This window comes from Pecten maximus, chromosome 2 (assembly GCF_902652985.1).
Source record: "Pecten maximus chromosome 2, xPecMax1.1, whole genome shotgun sequence".
Lineage (NCBI taxonomy): Eukaryota > Metazoa > Mollusca > Bivalvia > Pectinida > Pectinidae > Pecten > Pecten maximus.
Window position 1 is genome coordinate 48605844 of NC_047016.1, and position 26148 is coordinate 48631991.

Consider the following 26148-nt stretch of genomic DNA (forward strand, 5'->3'; position numbering starts at 1 on the left):
GAAACACGTTACGTATACATCTACATTCCTATTTATAATTGGTCTTCTTATATATATCTATAATCTTTCCTATTTATGTGTATTAAATTCGAACGCCATTATCGCAAGTGATATAATATGTAAGAGAAATTTATAAATTCTATTGAGCCATGGGGCTGTTGCATCTTCCAGACTTTGACATTTAATTTGACCCTTTTTGAGATTCAATAATCGCCTCCTAGGTTTCCACATTTTAAGCAGTTAGCACCATGACAAGTCCTGGAAGGACGAAACGGCTGTATGATGCAGTTTAATTAATGTTCGGGTCTTCTAAATACAACTCTCAATTTCTATTGAAAGGTGCTAACTTGTCCTTTGTACAATCCTACAGAAGATTGTTCAGAAAATTCCTAATCAGGGGTTTGCTACTGGTTATTTGCCATTGAGCCAAACCTCATAATCGGCCTTACTTTCACTTTCTTTGTTATGCCCATGTCACCGCGGGATCGTCAGTATGGATTGAATGAACATTAGCAAATCTTAACCCCCATACATAAATGGTATATTGTTGCCAATATATGCATTTATGATGTTACATCTCTAAATATTCTGTGCAACTAAGGAACCTTCTAGAAGGCTATAGATAACATATTTTACTATTGTGTCAAGTGGCAACTCTCCCTCTCAATGTGAATTCAGTTGGTTATGCCGTCTTTATTTTCGGAATTATTTCCATTTCGATATGCATGATGATTTAAGATTGATAAGATTTTCCGGTTCATTGTTAGAGACGATGTTTCAGTCGATCATCAAGGATTTTGTATAAAATAGTGGCAGGAAAGAGGGAAGAATAATGAGCTATTCTATCGCTCGTTATCGACAAGATACAGCACGCTTAACTGGTAGCCAACGGCACTTTTGTACACATCTTGGGCGAATTAAATACGAGCTGCATATGGCGCGGTGCGTAACGAGAAAGGAAATACCGGTATTCAGAAAAACCAAGAGTCGTATGACTCGCAGTCCTACATCAGAGACCCGGAAATCTTCTGACAGGCTTTTTTGAGCTTAATATACGTCGGACCAAGCAAGCGGAAGTGTGCTCCTTAGACGTTTATCAGTTACATTAGCCTGGAGATAAACCTAGGGATCCATTTATATAAAAGAGATTTTCTGCAATTTTTGATACTCTGTTGTTTAACTAAGGTCTTAATTATCTATAGATATCTGGAATTGTCTTTTAATTTAAACGGATTAGGTATTGGATAACGACTTAACGACAAGCAATCAGTTAATTCCAGGGTCAATTTGCCACCTACAGCAAACCCTGGGGATGGTGAGTTACGCTGACATTAAAAGGTTTCACACTCTAATAATTCATTTCGTACTATTGGGCGAACCCTGACAGTGAGCCCATCGAAGTAAGAACAGAAACTGACGCCAAATGTCTGAATCAAGCGAAAGACAGATTATTAGAATCCGAAAGTGTATAGAAGAAATGGCGGCCAACATTTCTCTAGGGTATCAGAAGGAATGTGTCTTTGCATCTATGTCTGCCAGACAATCGAGTGGGAAGCTAAGTATGAATCCCCATCGGCGATTTTATCTTTGCAGGCAAAGCAATTTTTGTTTGCCCATCACAAATCTCGTGTTGAAACACATTTTTTTGTATGTCGAATCGCTGCAGGTGAAGCGTCATACAATGTTCCGAAGTATTTTAAGAAACATGCACCGATATCATATAAATTGATATTGATTTCTGTGATGCTATCATACGGCTTATAAAGTGCTAGCTGTATGCAATTCCATGTAAATCTTTTATATGCATCTATGAAATTCTTGAAACCGTAAAACTATTATAACATAACGCAATACGACTTGAATTTTGCTGAACATGGTGTGTACATCGTGTGTAAGAAAAAGCAGAAATTGCTTGTACCTCGTTTACATTTATTTGGCAATTGTATTACTTTGTTTTTGAAATTTCATTTGGCATGAATTCCTATCGTCAAAAAGAGTTCCTCCTGGCATTCATAGTTATATGAAGAGTTTTGTTTCTCTGGCCCACTTCCTCTATTGAAAGTCATCTTGGTTTGCTTTTCTCTACGCCAGCCTTTCTTTTCCGTCAATGCTTGTTGTAATTTGATTAAAATTGATGTAGGTTTTTGTTCTATTTGAAAACCTTATACAGTGTCAAATATGACAATATTTAATCATATGTCATGTTTTCTGTTATATTTGAACACATAATCCAGTGTCACATATGACAATATGGAATCACATGTATTCTCTTCTGTTAAAACATATTCAAGTGTCGTAAATGACAATATGGAATCATATGTCATGCTTCTGTTCTGTTAAAACCTATTCAAGTATCATACATTACCATGTATTTACATTCCTAATGTGGTTTGCTGATATGAACATACCAAGTGAAAACAACAAACATATGACCATGAATACACTATGAAAACCGTATGAAAACATTGTCTCTCGTGCTGATTTTCCACACATAACATCAGAAAAATATCAATACGCTTGAAAAATAGTCCTCGTTTCATTTCCGTAAATTATGTTTTCTTTGTGATCTATTTACATAAATTAAATCTAATTTAACACAAATTATTGTATTCGATGTTATTCATGTCTCTTTGTTTTAAATAACAAGCAAAAAATAAATAAATAAAGCCAGCTACTGGTATTCATAGCCGCAATGAAAATTAAAAAATTCTATTCAATCCATATATGGAATCACATGTCATGTTTCTGTTCTGTTAAAACCTATTCAAGTATCATAAATGACAATATGGAATCATATGCCATGTTTCTGTTCTCTGTGAAAACCTGATCCAGTGCACATACGACAATATGGAATCATATGTCATGTTTTTTTTTTGTTTTGAAGAAACACTGTTCACTGTGAATACCTAATCCAGTATCTTATATGACGTATTTTGTCATATAACATGAGTGATATTTTTTTCGGTTGCTACCTATCCAGAATTGCATACGACATATTTGTCAAATAACTTGTGCTGGTTATCCAGCAGCTATCGTTTCTTTAATAGTAAGATTTGCTGTCGAGAAAAGCGACAAAATATACCTATCAACACATATACCTTATTCCTTTCATATTCTTTGCTGTAGGCTTCGAATATCTGAGCATTATGTATTGCAATTCCACAAAAGGTAAGGTACGTAGCCAGCATCTGAAACAGAACAAAATCCAATAAGGTGCTGATTATAAGGGCATGCATGCCATTTGTATCCAAGGAAAACCTATTATTTATATATAATCAAGATACACTACATTTGAAGAAAGTATGAAATGACGTTATAAGTGCATATATTTGCACTTCACAACACTCATTTCTATAAGATAATAGGTAATTGTGTTTTTGTTTTATTCGATAGGAAATCGTATTATACGGCCATACTAGATTAGTCCTATAGACGAATAGAGGTATTTGTTTGTGTCTATCTAAATTCATTTGCACGTCTCAAATAGTTCCTGTACCATCATCACAATACTCTAAATGTTTTTTCTTATATGCATCTTTTTCATTTCAGAGATTTCTACTGGTATTTTTGTGTTGTGTGGCTCGACACTTTTCTTTGTTTTTGGACCCATAGCCCAGCCCCGCAAAAAAATGTGGGTTAGTTACCGTTCGGTGAATATAAATCATATGTATGTATTCAATTGAATTTAGATAATTAATCATATGTCCACCACATTACCTGCCAAATGGTAAACAATCTAACATATTAACCTGTGTGTGACTCAATACAATGTCTACATGGCATTAATATTGTCGATTGATGGTGTTCAACCACGAAGAATGTTTACATACAGCCTATCTCAGTAACTTATTGGAGATTTCCCGAAAGGTGTCGTCAGTACAGCCATGTATAAATAGTGAACTGTCTCGTGACGTCGAAGTGATTGCCGTAAATATCTATTGACCTAGTTAATGACATGCCTGAACATATAAATTAACAGTTAACGTACTAATTTTTAATGACCTATTGTAACTGATAACAGGGACAGGCGATGGGCACATTATAATGAAATGATATTACTCGCTGGGATTATAAACCAAGCAACTTTTGATCTTCCAACAAGCAATGCTTATGTAGAAAATTAAAATAAAGCCATTTCACGTTAAATCTATGTCCAAGTTGGTAATATATGTTAATGACATGTTTTGATTTAGGGTACTCTTTTCATTCATTTCTTTTTCTTTTCTTCTTTCCGGCCATTGTTTTGAATGTATGTATATATACAGAATAATATATCATTCCATTATTTTTCAATATATTTAGACTTGGAATAAAAAGTAGCAAAAATTATATGAAATAATGAACAAGTCAATTATTTTTAAATGCATTTAGACTAAAACGAAATAGAATGAAATGTATAGTGAATGACATATTAAGGATCTATAGTATCATCCAAGCATCCAGGAACACGTTCAGTTATATCCATGTCACTTTCAAAAAGAGAAATTCAAGTCGTGTCTTTGTGTATCGAATTAAATATTTACGAAAAACATTGGCGGAGAATGCCACTATGCTTTCTTAACGATCCTTTTGTTGAGATATCGATTTTCCGACGCACTCGCGAGCCTAACATTGACAACATCGAATCTCAGAAGTACGCAGTGATTAGCTCAAATAGAAAATGTCTTAATCACAATGAACCCTCAATCTGTCATTAGTCTGAAAGGAACAATTGCTGTTTTTCCCATTGATACAAATAAATCTTAATGATTGCAATCTTGTTATAATGAACCAGTTGCGTCATTAAGAATGTGATACTTGAACCGAAATTAAGATAGAATGAAACCAAATGTCATTGATCTCGATTTCATTTGTACTGCTTCTCAATTACATTTTGTGGATGATTTATCTTCCCTTTGTTAATGATTGGAATAAATTCGCGAACAATGACTCTATTTTTCATTCTGTTTAATAAATCCCACTTGGGAACGGTACTCGTTTTTGGACAGTTTTCCATTTCAAATTCTTAATAATTGATAGCAATTTCTTGAAAGGGATTATTTTTGATTTTGTATGCCTTTAAAATGTAAAGAAATTAATTAATCAAAATAATCATTTGATGTCCATTTCCAATAGATTAATTTCCATTATCACTAACACAGTTCCTTTTTTTTAGAACGTGACATTTCTAGGATTTGAATGATCTAGGTAAAGCATTAATTGCGTTCCCTTTTGAAACACCTGGTCTAAATCCCATTTGCTATTTGTATATGTGTTGTTTGTTATCTTAATTTGCCTTCAAATATTTAGATATGTTTGTATTTAGGATTAATTTTAGGGTAAAGGTAAAATTCGGTTTTTACAATAAAATTTCATTTTCTGTCATTTGTGATGTTATGTTTAAATCGCACCTTTTTTTAAACAGAAATAAACACAAAAATTATAATGCAAATGCATTTACTTGATTACAGCTATATTATACCATTTAATTATATTAACAGCATATAAAGAAACAAATAATGACACCGAATTCAATGTAACACTCTGCAGCAACACATGTTTACCCTGAAACTCATTCTGTTTGAAGCTAAGATCGACATTGGTGCGTGTTACTGTAAGATTAAGAGTCATCCACGAGCGTAAACAATACTTATACCAGACATAAGACTGTTTACCCTTTGTACCCGAAGGCACAATAACCACTCAAGGGACCACATATATCAGGATGAATTTCAATGATCCCCGGATATGTAGAAAAATACTTTTATAAAAGCTAATGGTAGAACATGACTGATATGAATATCCTTTTACTTGTAGCACTCTCTTTCTTAATGAATGTCTGACTTCTAAATGCCAATGCTTATTTATTTGAGACACAAAACTCAGGTCGATAATGGCAGTTTTAACTTCGAATGAATTTTGCAAGCTAGATGTTTAAGTTAAAAACGGGTTGGAAAAGTACATAGCGATACATTACTGAAAAATATTTAAAATGACTTTAGCATTTATTTCGCAACAAGCAAATAATTTAAAGAAGGTACTAATATTTAGCGAGAGGTGATACTATTTTTATGTCTTTTTTCAATCCATTGTTTACTTAAAACAATCTGTAATTTTGTACATTTGCCTACAACTTGTTGACAATTACATCTTACATTCTAAAAGATCATGAATTCGTTACCTTGAAATAGGAAAATTAAAAGAATTCTTAATCCGCTGGAAGGAAAGGCAACGCAATTGATACACTTCACAAAGTATCGTGATAATGATTCAGTAATGTAGCTGTTGGAAGAACAGCATTTCTTTCATTTTTCATTAATTATGCCACTTAATCCACCTGAGGCCCCACACACTGTCTCGCTATTATTCATTTAAAGAGGCTTACCCGCAGACGGACCGGTAAACGGCACATCTCCGATCACTAAATAAACTTCAGTACACGTTTCTATGTGACAAAATAAGAGGCTTTCCGACTTTATTTCTTGAAAACAATTACAGAATATGTATTTAAAAGACGTTTTAAAACTCAACCTGAGAGGGAAATGTATGGAATATAACGGCAAATCTTCTTTGTAAATCGCCGCTGCCTTTGAAGTTATCACTGTGCGGCACTGTGCACGTGCTTGTTTCTTATAAAACGCTGAAAAGTGATATTAAAACCTCATTTTTAATATTATTTATTTAATCGCAACCCGCAATAAGTCCCCGCTATAAAGTGGAGTCTAATTTGATTGACACATCAAAGAAACAAGCACGTGCACAGTGCCGCACAGTGATAACTTCAAAGGCAGCGGCGATTTACAAAGAAGATTTGCCGTTATATTCCATACATTTCCCTCTCAGGTTGAGTTTTAAAACGTCTTTTAAATACATATTCTGTAATTGTTTTCAAGAAATAAAGTCGGAAAGCCTCTAATTTTGTCACATAGAAACGTGTACTGAAGTTTATTTAGTGATCGGAGATGTGCCGTTTACCGGTCCGTCTGCGGGTAAGCCTCTTTAAGTTTCCTGTCGACTGAATTCCAAGTTGCAAAGGAACAATTACTACATGACGTATAATGTGACACATTATTTATTCCTCATGACGTCAATAAACAAAAAAGCGGAACCTCTTGATAACGTGCAACCATCAGTATTACTGAACAGATTTTTAGTTTTCGCTTCCCAGGTTCCGGTTCCCATTTTGAGATTATGACATTTCCCTTTCGTTATATGTGTCAGCGAATAAAACAGGCAACTTAACGAATCTATAGAATTTTAACATTACTAAAGTGCCGAAATGCTAGTTTGCGAATTATTATGATACCAGGTTACCAAGTAAGTAAGCTTGTTAAAGTCTTCCGTTAGCGACGCTGCCCTGACAGCTCAGACATGAGATATGATTCAGACAAAATGCCATTGGGATAGCTGTCACCTACTGGCAGGGACAATTTCGTTTTAAATTTCCGGAGGGAATTTCTCCTGAAAATTATTTAATCGAGACGACGGAAACATAAACATTTATCAGGAAACACGAGTCGCTCCGTGGAATCCATTTGAAAGTCGCATCACTTCCAAATATATATAAATACGCGAAGATTGGCGTAATTCAAAACAAAGAAAAAGTTTTTTATAATGTATTCATCAACAATTTTTTATTAAGTAAACACTGTCGCAATTGTTTAATTTGTGCTCAGATATCTTTACGCGATGTTTTTGATGACAGAAGGAACAAAAAAAGTTAAATTTATCTACTCTGGTATTTGCCATCAGTATTTTATGTAGGCGGTTTGTTTGTTTGTTTTGTTTAACGTCCTATTGACCGCCAGGGTCATTTGAGGACGTGCCGGGTTTTGAAGGTGGAGGAAAGCCGAAGTACCCGGAGAAAAACCACCGGCCTACGGTCAGTACCTGGCAACTGCCCCACGTAGGTTTCGAACTCGCAACCCAGAGGTGGAGGGCTAGTGATAAAGTGTCGAGACACCTTAACCACTCGGCCACCGCGGCCCTTATGTAAGCGGGAAATTTAAACGTACTTATTGTTTTGTTATTAGCTTTAAACTAGGAAAAATAAGTAAAGATATGAAATACGTATTAAACTGTTAAAGTCAGCAGATGCTAGTATACTGTCGATATGAATACAATTTGTTACGACAAATAAATTATCATGTCACCATGGCGGTAGATAATCTATTACTTACCTATTATGACTATATATATATATACAAGCATGAAGTCTATAGTTATAACGACTATATGTTTGTATCAGGTAGAAGTTAAATTCTTAAATATCGTGATTTATACCCGATTCCTCGACAAATGCATCTCACATTCCTTGCTAGAATCCATATAACAAAAGTTTATGGCATTTCTATTCAATCCCAGCAAATACAATCAAAATCATCAGAATAAATATTTAAACAGCACAATGAATAGCATGCTATTGAACATTTTTTATATAAAAGATTACACAAATAATTGATGTACTATTAATAACATAGCATATCATAAGCGATGTTTTACAACTTTTGTTATTGAAAATGATATCGCAAAAACTTTTAATTTTAAAGCGATATTGATATTTTAAATTGTTAAATGTTATGTCGTTTGCTTTTATGCAATTATAAAAGCTGATTACAAAATAAATTTGGGAGAGGTAAAAGTGGAAATATGTAATACAATAATATTTTGCTATCAAATAAAAATGCAAAATGTTCTGGCAATACTAAATTTCGTAAACGTTTTACTACCAAATATTGATAATCACAACCATCTCACCTTTTCATCGTCTTTGCTGAATCCTTCACATGACCCCGTCTTGTTAACGACCTGGGCCACGCCCACAATGTCGTTGTCCGAGTTCCGAATAGGCATACAGATAATGGACTCTGTGACGTAGCCTGTTATTCGGTCCACCTCGTCATTGTACCGTGGGTCCTGTGGAATAATAAACACATGATCTACAGTCTATCCATCCAGTATGTATAGTTATTTTTTTTAGAAAATTACAAGGGACGGAATGCTTATTACTAGGAAATAAGAATAAATTTCAGAAAAAAAGGTTTCAGACAATGAGGAAAAACAAAATATCTTAAAAGGTATATTTTTTTCTATACAGGTTAGCGATATCAAATTACTGTATTTAGATAAATTCTTCTGCAAAAACAAAAATACACAAAAGAATTGGACGAAAGCTATCACGACTTATCAATGTCCTCTCCGTAATACAATTATACATATGCAAAACTTAGCAATGACCTAATGATAGACAGCATATGATAATAATATTATCTTATACAGGGCAGAAATAGAAAAGGAAAAGGGAAGGATGGGGAAGAGGGAGAGAAAGAAGGATACTTGTAGATGGAATGATAATTCATTGTAAAAGATATGGGGCAGACAGATAACATTATGAATATTAAAAATGTATTTTGAATTGTACATGTACTTATATAAATAGTTCGTTATCAACAATTAAGTTTTGAACATGTTTACAAATAGCCTCGTTTGATTTTTATATAACACCATACATAAGGCTTTCGTATGTAATATTTCTCTACCATGATAGATGTCAAAGCATTGTATTCCTTCGTACATTATATAATGGGCAATGGAAAATGAAATGCTTTCCGTCCTCTATACTTTGTCTACATCGACAGGGCTGCTAATTAGGTTGACACGTAATACATCATAATTAAGTTTACTGACATTATTACATTAATATTTGCACTCTCTTTTTACCGTACTTTTTTTAACACTTTTTCATATGAGGTACTTTAGAAGGTTTGACTGATATTTTAAACTGTTTTAAATAGGCATACAGATAATGGACTCTGTGACGTAGCCTGTTATTCGGTCCACCTCGTCATTGTACCGTGGGTCCTGTAGAATAATAAACACATGATCTACAGTATATCCATCCAATATGTATAGTTACTGTTTAGAAAATTACAAGGGACGGAATGTTTTTTACTAGGAAATAAGAATAAATTGCAGAAAAAAAGGTATTATAAGCAGACAGTTCAGACACATTCGGGGGAAGAAGAGACACAAGCCACTTATGACGACCGAATGCTATAAAAAAGACTGAGTTTTCTGATATTTTTACGTTCTTTTAAGGATTGCCAGTTCAATTCCTGATACAGCCGAAATGTACTTGAAAAAATGGGTAAACCTGTTACAATTCTAATGGCTTCATACTGTATGTTTTCAATAGCGTCTGTGTATTTTTCGTTGCAATTATCTGAAACCTCACATGCACATTCTAAAAGAGGCCGAATATACACTAAAATAATTTCTGTATTTTTTTCTTATTCAAAATATATCTAAGTTTTCTAGGGGTTGATACATATTTCGAACTTTTACCTGCAATACTGCTTATGTGACACTCCATTTAGCATCCTTACTAATTTTAACAGAAGAAGTACACTTTTCATGACAACATATTGGGGGTTTTTTTCAGAGAGGTAGTGTTACAGCCAGAAAGTATTCATTCGCAGCTGTCAAAAAATAAATTTTGGCATACTGAGATTGTTATCATAAAAATGACAAAGATTTATATTCTATCAACTGAACAAAATCACTCCAAAAATGTATACAAGTTTTAAGGAAAACTCCTTCGAGAATTATTTAAGTGTGAATGTATGTGCTATTGCAGTTTCATATTGAATGGCTATAAACATATCTACATAATGTAAATTGAAGTTGCATTGTAATTTTAAAAGTGATGCCAAAAAAGTGGCTTAAACTTTCTGGAAATCCTAACTAACGTCAGTTGTACTTATGCAAGATGGCTGTAGGAATCTATAACCTCTGGTATATGTGTTTACCACACAAACTACCACCCTATCGTGTATCTAAATAGAGATAACAGATACTCTATCAGAAATAAATCGTAATATAGTTAGGTGGTTGGTGCGGAATGCTTCCTATCCAAGCCGCAATCATCATCATCAATACGCCCCTGGAGTAAATCTCTCTGCGACACCGTAGAGATGAGGTTTGTTTACTGGACACAAAGTTCGTCCGCGGGTTATAGACAGGGTAATTGTTTATATGTCGAATGATAAATAGCTGTGCTTCGTTAAACGTTTCTGCGTCATCACTTGTCCACTACAAGATGACAACGCTGGACAGGTAATGCAATTTCATAGCAGAGAGAGTCTCATGATTTCATTATCTGTCTTGAGTTCCGTTGTTTCACATTGCATTAGAATGAGCGTTATGCTTAAAAATATTTCTGCTTGTTTTCAAACATGACATCATATCTATGATGATGTCACAGATATTGGTGAGAGCGAACAGGCCAACAAAGACAATATGGTCAGTTCGAAGATAAAGACGAAAAAGCAGTACGCTTATTTCACGAGATAACTCGATTAAAATCGAAATTGTGTTATTTTTACTCATGCCACTGGCTTCATAAAAAGCTCACAAATTCAAATTAATTTGGATTTCCGGTTAGGTATCACCAAATGGGATTTGCATTAGAATCAGTTTGATGTTACTCCATTATTACCGATATCATTTCTATTCGTGAGCTTTCACTTGATGTTTTCAATTACAAGTTTCCATGGTTAATGCTTTGCTTTCCATGAAAAAGATTAAAACCCAGCATGGTTTTAATTGACATTTGTAGACGTGTTGCAGGAAATCAGATTGATGGTGATTTTGCTGATTCGAACGCTGAATATGGCATTTAACATATATGGTTTATTGTGTTGAAAGCATACATTGTATAGAATTAAGTGGTGTAGAGTCTCATTTGAATATATATTACATTGTGATAAACACTGTCGTATACATCTAAGAGGAGTCCATGTAACTGATGGGGTATGTGTGAAATGCAAACAATGAGAGACCAGTGCTGTTTCGTCTTATCTCCCGGAGGTACAGTTTGTATTTAAAATGCATAGGAAAGTAATTGTTTAGTTATTGGGAGTCGTCGCTCGATATCGGAACATAGCTATGCAGACTTTTGAAAATGAAGTTTGCATATATCAGCTAGGTTATCAGACCAATTTCGATAATTTCATTTTTTTCTTTAATAAAAGCCGACAGAACAATTTTCAACACCTGCGTTCGTTTCCCCTCTAGAAAATAGATAGAAGTATCAGTAAACAAAATCGCAACACATTTCCACCATCGATTGATAGAACCGGTATCGACCAGAATGGTAAGGAATTCCATTTTCGAATCACTTACTTCACTGACAGTAAGAGCCAATTCCTAAAATGTTTTTTTTAGGAATTGATGCAAAATTTCGCGTGATCTACTTAACATCTTCCTGTCTACTTGTTTTACGGGAGAACTAAATATGTACTGAATTCAAATGGCGAAATAATTAATACATACTTTATTCATGAATCCATCAACTTTCACATCATTATTGTATAAACAAAAGATGTGTCTGTCGAATGTCATATAACCATTTAAAGTCACGCAAGGCCTGATCAGTTCGCATCCAAGGACATTGAGAATGTAGATATATTAGTTGGGCGCTTTGGGTGATTAGAATAAACTCCACTAACCGATTTGAACATGCCCATCTCGTTTTCGTTTTCCATTAGTCTCGTTTTTTCCAGAATTGCGTTTCAATTTTTAAGCGTAAAATGCCCTTGTCTGCTATAAACATTTTTTTAAATGGTATTCGGAATGAAGATTTAATCATGAAAATGAGTTTTTTATATATATATGTACCAGGAAAACATTTAGAACTTCATGTAACCGCAAGATAAATGTTCGATATCGTGTGAAGAGAATGTTATGAGCTTTCCAATATCGCCTACAATATAAATATCATTTACATTATTGACGTCATCCTGATAGTTGAGAGTAAGCTAGTACTCAGGTGAATATAAAAACTAGTCAACCATAGTATTGATCAAATGTCTGTAATTTCTATCTAGATGGTTGGCTAAACATAGCAGAGAGCCCGGCACTCGATGCCACGGTATTGACACATAGATAGTATTGCTGTATGCCATACTGACGAGTAGATCTCTGCAATTACTACGTTGGCCACTTAAGAGACACTTCTGATAAATGCCAAGTATCACAACCTCACTGATACTAGTTTAAAAGGTATGGGATAAAAAGCGTTTGATTTTTATCAATATTCCTACAGGATACATGAATGATAATATGATTCATTGTTCAATTACATTACTGTACGTTTTAATTAATTCATGATTTGACGGTGGAGATGTATAAAGATAAAATGCTATAAAAGAAAAACACCCTGTCCTAAAGACGTAATGTAGTTTCTTGATCTGATTTTTTCGGTATTTTATGGAAATGTATCTGATATGTAGTCGAATAGCCTCCAGTCAGAGAATGTTGCAGTAACAGCAAGTATTGCACTTCAAATGGTGTTTGTTTCTTAATCGGGAACACATCTGGTATATCTGAACCTTTCATATTCCTTTTATCTTTCATATATTTTATTTATCTATTTTTTTATGTACTTGTTGTTGTTGTTTTTTTTTGGGGGGGGGGGGGGGGGGGGGTTGTGATGGGGGGGGGGGGGGGGGGGGTTGTTGTGATGATCCAATATGGCGGCGTGTTGAATTGATCAATGTTAACCCTTGATGTATTCGTGTTGAATTGACCCTTGATGTATTCGTGTTGAATTGACCCTTGATGTATTCATGTTGAATTGACCCTTGATGTATTCGTGTTGAATTGACCCTTGATGTATTCGTGTTGAATTGACCCTTGATGTATTCATGTTGAATTGACCCTTGATGTATTCGTGTTGAATTGACCCTTGATGTATTCGTGTTGAATTGACCCTTGATGTATTCGTGTTGAATTGACCCTTGATGTATTCATGTTGAATTGACCCTTGATGTATTCGTGTTGAATTAACCCTTGATGTATTCGTGACTTACGCTGTGATTTGTAATGAATTCCAATTTCCGGGGTCTGCTATAATAGAAACTTACGATCTAAGGATTAACTAAAGAATATTTTTACGCCATAATGACAAAATATGTTCCTTTGTTTTATGGCTATGTAATGTAAACAATAATTTCAGTTAATGCTCATCTTAGTTTTCATGACAACAAAAGCTAAGTTTCGTCCGTTTGAGAACTTATTTTGCAGGTTTATAAGCCAATAAAAATGCATCGTAACAAATTATGACGTCATGTTGTAATTCATTTAAGCATTGAACGGCTTTCAGTTGGCATTCATATTGACTATGAATGCCAACTGAAAGCCGTTCAATGCTTATATTTACCATCTGCGATTTTTTATTTGTCGTGCGATTTTTTTTTGAAATTTTTAAATTCAAATTTCAGTTGGCAGTTCATAAGCTGGTGAACTCGCAACTGAATTGGTAGGGTTATATAGTGGCAGTGCCATACAATGATAAATATAGGGTGATAACATCCTGACATGATCAAATTCCTCCTCAGTGTGACCTACTTCTGTATCTGACACATTACACATTTAACTAGCTACTACTGAAATCGCCGACCTTGTAATATCGATTTCTCATTCAATTTAACAATTTCCTAGATAAATTTAAAATGAAATGCAATCGAATCTCCTGTTTTGATGGGGCTTTGTTAATAAGTCCCTGAAATGCTCAAGGTCGCACAAAGTCGGAGGTTAAGTGAGACACCATGGAAATTTAGAGCAGAGAATGGAGGATATAGAAGGTTGGGATTATCACAATTGTAACAATGGTAGCAACATATCAATTTCAGTCGTTTTGTCTGCTTACGTAAAAGACGCATGCCGAAAAAGAAAATTTCATATGTATAAATGCAGGAGTAAAATTATATCTTCAACATATTGATATACTGTAAAAAAAATTATTTTCGCGGTGATTTAATTTCGCGATTTACTGTCATACAGGCCTATGCTGTACCTGTGATTGAAATTATTTCGCGGTGATTGATTTTCGCGAATTTTAATCGCCCGCATAACACGCGAAAAAATGGTTTACAGTAAAGTGAAAGTATATATATTATCCCATAGGGATGTTAATATCTTCACTAGAGGATAAGACCAAGGAATCATAAACTTAGGAGGAGTTTCTTATCCAACCGAAGACTTTTCGTACAGATAGAGAGTAATGTCTCTCCACCAATAATAATATACTTTATTTTAAAATGCGTATAGGTGAATGGATCGCAACACCTGGCTAAATTATTTAGAGTATGTAGATGCAGCACAATGCAGTCTGAACAGATTTAACCTTGATTCTAAATCTTCATAGATGTCAAGTACAAGAATATCCGATATTCCAGAATACCCTTCGTCTAATTGCATGCCATTCGTTGTTGGAGTAACAACATTCGTTGTAAGGCATACTAGTAACAGCTTTCAAAGGTTTGTAGATACATACAAAGACACTTGCATATAGATGTTATTATTATAACACGTCAAAAACGATACAGTTCGTAAGAAGGGGATCGATTTGGTTTCCCCGTGTGGGAAACTGACATTGTAGATGTTCATTGCAATGGCCTCTCTGACGTGTGCTATGCTCGTGATGCCATTCAAACAACATCTCTCAGGATTGCCTTCTCCTTTATAGACCTACGTTACAATGCAAATGTATATTCTCAACAAAGAAATGTTGGTATTGTTAAGAAAATTGATACTGTAAATCAATTATATTTCGCGAATACTTTATGTCGCAAACGTACAACTTCAGACATGCAAAGTTTTCACGAATACGTGATTTCACGAACGATGATCTAGAAATGACAATATCATTCGCGAATGCTGATCTAAAATGACTCTATAATTCGCAAACGATGAGCTATAAAAATCATGTTTTGGTAACTGATAGCTTGGTCAACGTCCAAAAGTGTTATTTTCGTACAAATAATTGCGAAGGATTCAATTCGCGACTGAACATCCTCGCATATTAACGCGAAATTAATCCCACGCGAAATTTAAGTTATTTACAGTAAGTATGAATGTATGAATGAATGAATGGGATTTACTGTAGATGGAGAGAGTATAAACTACTTCTATATGTATATCATTCAGTTGATAATTGTATAGTTACTTTGAAATACAATTTAGAATTTACAATTTAGATCCATAGTGAAAAAAACATAATTTCAGGTCGTTGTTTCGTAACGAAGAAAACAAGAGCATATTCTAGTGTGCATGGATGTGAAAAAGCATATACTTAAGCTCGTTGTTTCGTAACGAAGAAAACATATCTTACACTTGACAAAAAGATTCCTTTAAACCTCGAACAATAACAAGGTATTTTGTTTATATAAATACATCTTGGGATTCACTTTAATTTTGTTTTTGTTTAACGTCCGATTAACAGCCAGGATCATTTAAGGACGTGCCAGGTTTTGGAGGTGGAGGAAAGCCGGAGTACCCGGAGAAAAACCACCGGCCTACGGTCAGTACCTGGCAACTGTCCCACGTAGGTTTCGAACTCGCAACCCAGAGGTGAGGACTAGTGATAAAGTGTCGGGACACCTTAACCACTCGGCCACCGGGGCCCCTGGATTCACTTTAAAATGGTATTAGTATTTACCATCAACAGAAGGAATACAGTTTCGGTAAATATCACTTATAGAACATATCTGATTAAATGATCGGTCATTTTGATTTATAAGTGCCGGATTGAAGCTTTCATGAATATCATGGCGACCATTCGTATGTCTTCATTTCTCGCCATTTTCTCGGAAGGCGTAAAAACAAAGAAATTCAACACCTTAAAGGAGTTTGACCAAAAGACGAGCGATTATCAAGTGAAATATTTAAATCTAAAATTGTGATTATTTTTTATAGCGCGCACTCAATCTTAAAATAAAAATGTCGTTTTGAGACTGTCTCGACTTTCCGAGGGAGTATAATGTGACCTTACTCATTGTTAATTCAAAATAACTTTGCTTTCAAAATTGTTCTTTTCAAACTTTATTTGGTATATATTTAAAGGTCCTCGCGCTACGATGATATTTCATAATCAGTTTGTGATAACTTGTGTCCAATCCTTTTGTGTATTGTTTGTAATTAAATTGATTAAATTCAAAATATGAGGTAAATATGTTTTTATTTACCGAACAGATACTCATACAGCGCCGATATCGAATTTTATGAATCAGGATATGACTTTTGTGTTCTTGGTATTGCATAAAGAAACTAGGAGAGGTGATCAGGATAGGAAATTACGAGTAGTGAGCGGGATCAGACATTAATTTAGACTGTCACATTATAAACTTGTAGAAGAAATGTCTCTTCCGTTCCCTTGTTCAATAAAGGAAGCCGGAGACGTGCAATTAGGAAAATCGGGAATAATCGATGTGCATTCAGCCTCAGTTTCCAGTTGTGTCGATATTCGGCTGCCAAGTTTTTGTTTTTCAAATTTTAGGCTAGATAGGCAAACACGAAGAAATCATTACCAATGAGTGTTGCATGTTTTACGGCCCATGTAATCTCGGAGTAAGTGTTGGACTGGAGATTCGATAGCATTGGTATTCACTTCAAGACATTCACTCCGGGATGACATGTCTATTTGGTTCCGACGAAAGCATGATGGACGGAAGCAAGCGTGGTACATGTTAAACGACTGTGAGCTCCAAAATGTCATTCAAGCACCCACATCTACATTAAATTCTGATATTTCCACATCTTCCTTCCCATTCTTGTTGAAACATTTTATCCGTGTATGTCTTTGTAGCTTTTAGGTAACGTTAAATTGTCATATTCAAAAGCTCGCTATTTATTTACGCTTGAACGAAATGCAAATGTCATTGTGCTCAGTCAACTGTAAACATTGATTGACCTGCAGATAAAGGCATGGAAATTGAAATTCGGAGAGAACTACCTTCTGGCAGTTACATTTTTATTTGTTAAAATGAAGCTTGTATCTCCGGCTTAAATACCATATACCTTCACATACTGCGCCGTTTTCTAGATTTTAATTTTGTTGTTGTTTGCTTTTTTGTGAATTTATCTTTTATAAACTATGATGCAAATCAAAATAATATTTTAATTGAAGATTTAAATGTTTAAAATATCTCACGGAAATGGAATAAAAGATTATGTCATTTAGGAACTATATTCCGCTTACACCCTGTAATTCAAAACCTTTCCCGTCAAACTTTAATCAGCTGGTTTATTATCCAATCAGCTATCGATCTGCCCCGTCCGCCCGTATAACGTCCAATAAATGACGATGACTTATTTTTCTTAAGAAGGTGGTGTTACAAAGTCAATTCGGGACGTCATCAATAACGAATGGCGAAAACTATATGAAATGTTCTCGACCACGCGTTCGAAAGTTTAACAGGTGCATCAACCGCATTGTGGAGAAGAAAACTCGTGTAGAATGAGAGTCGTGATCTAACAATATCGTTAAGGGATTTAATGAGCAGAAAAGCTAACTGAGCTTGTAATTCACCTTGATTTGCAAATAATACATCTGACGTAACTAGCACGTCGGCAGAAGTACAACCGACTTTAATGACTCCGAATCATCACTTGCAGTGTGGGACTGGAAGGTGGACGTTGTGTATTAGACGTTTCTGATAAATAGCCTGCCATTTAATGGCCGATTGGCGTTTTCCCGTAGGAAAGTCTTCGGGCTTTGGACAAATTGATGAAATTGTTGACCAATGTAGCCTGACTGATGACCTTGTCGGCAACGGCTGCTGTGACAAGCCGGAGTATCGAACACAGCAAGACCGTCGGGAATACGATACGGTATTTGGCAGATTTAAACATTAGGTTGTGAATAATGAAACATACACAATATCATATATTTAATAAACTTAGAACAAATTAGTTCATGGAATTTTGGTAGTCCTTAGAGGAATATGTCGGCATGCATATTTAAGAATTAATTATGTAAATTACAAACTTGTCAGTGACTCTGCTGAATCGATATCAATAAAGTGTTTTATAAACCAATCATAGTTGGTAGAATGTTTGCTTCTGACCACCAGCAGATGTAGCGTAGCCGATACGTAGAGCAGTACCACATCTGAATTTGACATCGGTTTATTTTTAGTGGAGAATTGAACAAATTAGCACATTTATAAACAAATTGGATTTTGTAGACTACTTGTTGTTGTGTTCATCGCTACCTGAACTGCCAGGGATGTTTTGAGGCGGGGTCTCTTTTTAATAGTTGGTGACTACCTCACTGAACAACATACGGGAGGCCCGCCGTATACCGTCCAGAGCAGTAAGGGTAACATGTCTTGCCCAGCCTCAATACATTGACCGGTATGTTTCCCAGTTTCCCGAGAAACACAAACCGACACGGGTAGGGAGAGTCGAACCACGAACCTCGGATCTTCACCAGGGGTTACGAGACCGGCGCTCTAACCGACTGAGCTATTGCTGCCCATAGGAGTTTAAAAACAGCAGAGACACAAATTTAAATGTTGTCGCTCCAGAACCCGTCGGTGACGCTAAGGGCCAAAAGTAATTATACTTAGGAGGCGACTGAAAAAAGAACAGCTCTAAAAAGGACAAAAAATGTCAAAACCTAGATGGGAAAATTCAAATAGTCCCAAAAATCAGTAAATTGTATAATTTTCAATACATGTATTTGGTTTCAACAGAATACATTGTAAAATATCTTTTCAAGAGGAGTAAAATTATTCCGATTGTTGGAAGGAAGTTTATATAGTGTGTTTGATAATTTGTGGAGTCTGTACAGCAACTTTCTCCTAAACTAATCTTCAGTCAGCTTTTGACATTTTACATTTTCTATCTACATCCCAATTACGGGACACCAATTAGACTTACTATTTTGCGACAGAAAACGGAGCCGTCGTTTTAGCTTTAGCGTAAAGATAAAAAATGACCTTTAGTAACACTCAGGAAGTGGCATCTAAATGAGTATATTTTATGTTTTTTACTTTTACCTTGAACGATAGTTTTAAAAAATACCTGACGTGACGCACAAAATAAGGTTGACATTTTCTAAATCTGCTAACAACTTTCTAGAAGGGTGTGATTTTAGGCAGTGACTCCTAGTGCCAATCAGTCTATGTACACATGTCAGGCCTCCCACATTTCTTCGCCGCTCTCAAATTAATCACGTTTCCCTACCAGCTATACTTGTGCTAACATTCATGAATGTTTGGGATACAAACCTGGTTTCTCTTCACGAACAGTTCATCATGAGCAAAGCTAGTCGAACTTTTCCCTGGTACATTATTTTCCAACAACGCGTTTGTGTTATATCATCCCTGGTAAAATGTAAACTTTATTTCTCTTGCAACAATTACAAAACAAGTTTTACCAACTTATATTAATGATAATTGTTGGCCCAGATTGAAGCGCGCGAGGGGTCTTACTGTGTGAAACTGAAGTACCCGGATAAACCCCACGTGGTCGAGCAGGTGACCGCATACCTTTTCACGTCACGTCGGGAGTCGAACCACGGCTGCCTATGTGGAAAGGAAATCTTGGGTAGCCAGTCCGTGCGGATTTGATTATGATTTTCATTTTCTTGTTTGTCCAAGTTTTTCGTTGAGAACATATTAAAATATCCCTTTGAAATTTATTAAAACAAAACAAATCAATGTATATCTAGATTTCATCCACAAGGATATCAAGTTTTAACAAAAATAATCTTACAACATGTGAAGAATTGAACCAACTTTATATAATTCGGCATCCCTCACGAAGCTCTTGCTTAAATTGTGATCCATGCATGTCATGTCAACATTCTTACAAATTGTTGTACGTGTAAATACCAAATAGAAGGACAAAACAGCTGTGTGATGTAGTTTTATTCAATATTTGATATGATACTTATTACTCCATGCTATTAATATGTTTAAAAACAGATCATCATGATCACAGGTAACTAACTAACTAACACTAATTAACTAACTAACTAACTAACTAGCTGACTGACTGACTGACTGACTGACTAATTAACTAACTAACCAACTAACTAACTTACTAATTAACTAACTTACTAACTAACAAACTAACTTACTCACTCACTCACCCACTCACTAACTAACTCACCAACTAACTAACAAACTAACTTCCTAACTAACTTCCTCACTCACTCACTCACTCACTCACTCACTCACTAACCAACTAACTACCTACCTAACTAACTAAGAAATTAACTAACTAAGTAATTAACTACCTACTTACCTACCTACCTACCTACCTACCTAACTAACTAACTAACTAACTAAATAAATAGGATGATAAATAAAGAAATGATAAAATCACGACCAGTTTTGATCATCAGGACGTTGACATACGTTTGTGTGTCAATCAATTTCCAATCTATACATTGTGTTATTTTTAGATTAATCGCCGAGGCTTCAAACATAGCCGTCTTATCTCGACTGTTTACGGTTCTATAGGGTGTATGCCTAACGGTGTCACATCCAGGACAAGGTCGTTTGTCTCCTTTACCGGAAAGATAAAAACTGCACGGGCCGTCAGCTAGACAAAGTTTTCGAATAAATGAAGGATATGGCATCGAATATAAAAATCTGATGTATTTTAATGAGTTTTTGTGTCAAGGTTGTCAATATTTATGCTATGAAATATTGATAAATATTGAAATATTGATTTTTTAAAGGAACTAAACTGTTTCATATAAATGTGCTTCGTTCTTTTTGTCCTGGTATTTGCTTTCAGGAAAGTGTTTAAATACAAAATGATACCATTTCTTGTGAATATGTTTTATTCATCGCCATATTGACTCATCGATATGACAGACATAACATCGCATGGTGCTTATATGTCACACATACTTTTCAAATTGATTAGCTGACCTTTCGGAGCTCTACGTTCATCCGAAACGACGTTGTCTAGTTTATCAAGAGTGAATGGACGAAAAACAGACTGCCGCGCGGGCCTCCTATTTCAAAGAGGACATTATCAAATTTTATGACGTGATATGAGTGCACATTTGATGAACTTATCAAGAAAAGCCAGATATCATATTTAATGACCATATTTATATTCCTACTGGATCATGTATTGTGTATTCTCATGTGAAAATGACCATATTTATATTCCTACTGGATCATGTATTGTGTATCCTCATGTGAAAAAAAATGTTCACAGACAAAATTGGTTACACAACAGTGACCAACGACAATGTCTAAATAGGATGGAGTTACATTAAGAAAATGCCACATTTGTAATACTGAACCGACTGAGCTTGATACACTCATAGACCATTTCAAAGGATAGGCCATCTAACACGCAAGGTCGTTGGCGATCGCAAGGTCTTTTAGTCATATTCAAAATTGAGAACAACATTTACGATGATTTGTTTTAGTCGATGGTGGTCGCTGGTGGCCGTGCGATCAGTTATACATGAACGCCCACTAGTCGTGAATGTTCGCAGGTTTAGCAATCGTAAGTCTGGCCGTGCTACCTTTGAACTGGACGTGTCATCTTACAACTGGTCGTGTCACCTTTGAACTGATCGTGTCACCTTTGAACTGATCGTGTCACCTTTGAACTGGTCGTGTAACCTTTGAAATGGTCGTGTCATCCTTTGAACTGGTCGTGTCATCTTTGAACTGGTCGTGCTACCTTTGAACTGGTCGTGCTACCTTTGAACTGGTCGTGTCACCTTTGAACTGGTCGTGTCATCTTTGAACTGGTCGTGTAACCTTTGAAATGGTCGTGCAACCTTTGAACTGGTCGTGTCATCTTTGAACTGGTCGTGCTACCTTTGAACTGGTCGTGTCACCTTTGAACTGGCAGTATCACCTTTGAACTGGTCGTGCAACCTTTGAACTGGTCGTGCTACCTTTGAACTGGTCGTGTCACCTTTGAACTGGTCGTGTCACCTTTGAACTGGTCGTATAACCTTTGAACTGGTCGTGCAACCTTTGAACTGTTCGTGTCACCTTTGAACTAGTCGTGTCACCTTTGAACTACATGGTCGTGCCACCTTACAACTTGTTATGCCACATAACAAAATAAGATCATAATATACAAACCCGGTAGAATTTACGAGCAATCGCACGATCAATGGCCCTTTTGATCCGGTGTAACTGAGGCTGGAGGATTCCTAGTACGGGCGTGTATATTGATATAAAAAACAACTTTTTTTTTTTGTTAAATGCTTTTCAATATAAATCACCATGTTGCAATATTAAGTTTAGGAGAATTGAAATTAAACAAAATCATAGTGTCCTACATAAGTGGAATGAAAATGTAGAAACTAGCTTGAAAAAAAATCGAAAGCACGAAAAAAATCTTGCTTAATGCAAACACCTGAGTGAGTGATAATGCGATGCTACATCATATGATTTAAAACTCGTTCCATTTCGGATCAGAAGAAAAAGACATGTAGCATTAATGCAGTGCACGAAACAACACCAATGGCTGCGTGTATTCCCCAAGCGAGTCATAGGAACACTTGTGTTCAATTTGCAGTACTTTTGCTCTTTGGAAAAGTTCATTTCCTCCTCCCATGTAATCACATTAACATCGAGGGTCGTTACGTTGGCAACGCACTGTGACAACCGGAACCGGAAATGACATTTAATGGCGATGACAAATGATTGTTATTTGATACAGGACATATAATAGGCACTTAATTCCCAATAGTAAATGCATTAGTCGCCCTTACAGGCGGCTAAAAACGGGTCAACACTCGAGAAAAGTGTAATGATATTTCCAAAGGTGTAATCATGTCCTGTCGTGAGATCAAGCTCTGCTTGGGTCATTGCAAGAAAAATCTTTTTGGACAGAACACCGGCACTTATTTTGCTTGTTTCAATATACTGAGAGCATACCTAATAATAGAGTGTAGCAGAGGAAATTTCCGTCAGACTTGACTCAAGCATGAACTAAACTGTCTAGATTTCTGGCTTGACATCAAATTGGCCATAGAGGCGTGAAACACGAAAGGCTATTACGCTCGTCGTCGTCGTCGTCGTCGTCGTCATCATCATCGTCGTCATCATCATCATCATCATCATCATCATCGTCGTCATCACCACCATTACTTAACTTCCAGATAGGATACCGAAATCAAACAATAAGTCTTTAGTTGATACAAAATACGTCTGCTTGAAAACGAGGAAATTTGATGTAGAAAGATGAAGCAAGATTATTTGCCGATCCTTCATCTTACTGTGAATTTGTTATTTTCCGCGAATGACGTATATTGACGGATGAGAATTTTGCTTTCTCTGTTTCACATCAATTGTTTCTAAACATGTATTCATTTTTAGATGATATAATTTATTACGCGGTCGTTATTCCTCTAGCACAGAGTTTGAAACATGAATGAATCTTGCGTATCACAACAGTATTGGTGTTTATGTACGCTAATTTGTCATTTTTGAAGCGATCACGTGATCTGGTACCAGAAACCCTCCATCCCAAATCAGTATGATGAATTAACATCCTAGAATGGTAAATTACTACCACGTGCACTCGTTCCGTCCACTAACTCAAAGTTTATTGGATCCTGTTGTGGTAAGGCCAGACTTAATACAATCTTGCTGGAAAATAAACGGATGAAATCAATGGAATGCCTTCCTATGCGGGAGCATTTGAAGCAATGTATGTCGATCACTCGGGCATTGCCGGACTATTTGGCACCAGTCACGTGCATATCAGCGAGATTACGCGAGAGTCACTTTTTTCATTCGCCATTCAGTAAGATTATTTTAAATAAAATGAAATAAATGTCAACAAGCAAACTTGGTTAATTTCAAAAAAGGGAGATGTCTTATTATATGTTATACGTGTAAACGATACACTCATTGTAGATAATGTATTGTTCCATATATATGGTTAAAATCATATAAAAAGAAATTGGTTTTCAATTAAAGTATGGGATCATCATATCTTTTCTTAATTGTGCTGTAGCGTGTTGTCGCATACGACATATTCCAGGTAAAGACTAACGATTTTTTTTATGATAATAGTTTTATCGAAAAGCCTCTGGCTTTACTATACGCTATTTGAAGCGTTGAGGCATATCTGTAATAAAAAAAAAAAGCATGTATCACATTCATCAGATCTAATTACTCATTTTTATGGTTAGTCAGACTGAAAATCAAGTGTTCAGATCAATATTTTAACATTTATGGTGAAACCGGTGTCACGGCGAATATATACACCATTTTTTTCTGGCCATGCCTACAGCAATGCCCTTTCCGATATTCGACGCACTCAACGAATCAATTTCATTTGTTGTCAAAAATGCGAGACACGATGCGTTTCTATCGCATGTAAAATCTGTAACGGACTATAATTCCGGAAAATACTGACATGACGGCCCGATCACGGAGTGTAGAGAATCAATCGGCGCGTGGCCGGTCCGGATCTACAGGGAACACCTGATCATCTGTATACTATTGGGGTTATTTAAATTTCAAATAACACCGTAATTCAGACGATCAACTGATGTATTGTTAGATAAAAATTAATTTCAAGTACAAGCTTAACACTACATACTTTGATGTACATTCACCAAGAAAATTAATCACTTTGAGGAATTTTATCAACTGATACCCCCTGTAGGAGTGGGCCATGTATATGTGCCTACTACATCACATGACAAACCTAAATGAAGAGAGATTTGTACCAACCCCCTGCATGATCGGGGATGTTTTGTCTGATAAATGTTGCTACATTGTAATTCTCGTATTTTGTCAATTCTAATCGAAGTGAATCTAGTGCAATTTCAATGTATTTACATATAAAGTGTTCAAGAGTTTGTGAATCAATGTGACATCTTGTTTCACGCAAAGTGTCGCTGAGAGAAATAAACATCTCGTTGAATCTTGTTGAAATCCCTTTGGAATCCATTAAGGGGACATCCCTGTCCATTTATATGATGGTCGTGGGACGGGCCCCGCAGCATCAGAATTGTCTCATCTGACTCCTACTTTAGGACAGATTGGAGAAACCTAAATAGATATGTTGTTTCCATGGCAACATGTGGATTTTTTTTTATCTGTGTATTCGTCAATTTTGCATTGGACAATTACAGAAGAAGTTTAAAAACAATTCTCAAGGTTTCCTCTCAATACTCCGTAAACATTCACGAGAGCGGAAATGGACCTTGAGTCAGATACCGCATGATACATCCGTTCCACCAATGGTTCATAAGAGACCGGTGGCTTGTATTCATATCTAGGCGGTTGTATGTGGAAACCAGCTTCCTTGCGTAAAAATATATTAAAACATTATAAATGATATTTAAGTTCTAGAGCAAGAATAAATTCCTTA

General features: G+C 35.6%; 1 protein-coding gene across 1 annotated transcript in view; it reads right to left on the reverse strand.

The window, feature by feature from the left end:
- Positions 1-26148, reverse strand: part of LOC117322341 (dual 3',5'-cyclic-AMP and -GMP phosphodiesterase 11A-like) — a 109463-nt gene that overhangs the window by 27018 nt on the left and 56297 nt on the right. Inside the window, exons 2-3 of the mRNA XM_033877203.1 lie at positions 8737-8895; positions 3099-3188 (exon numbers count right to left, since the gene is read on the reverse strand). Coding sequence (XP_033733094.1) covers positions 3099-3188; positions 8737-8895 — 249 coding nt within the window. The remainder of the gene's footprint in view (positions 1-3098; positions 3189-8736; positions 8896-26148) is intronic.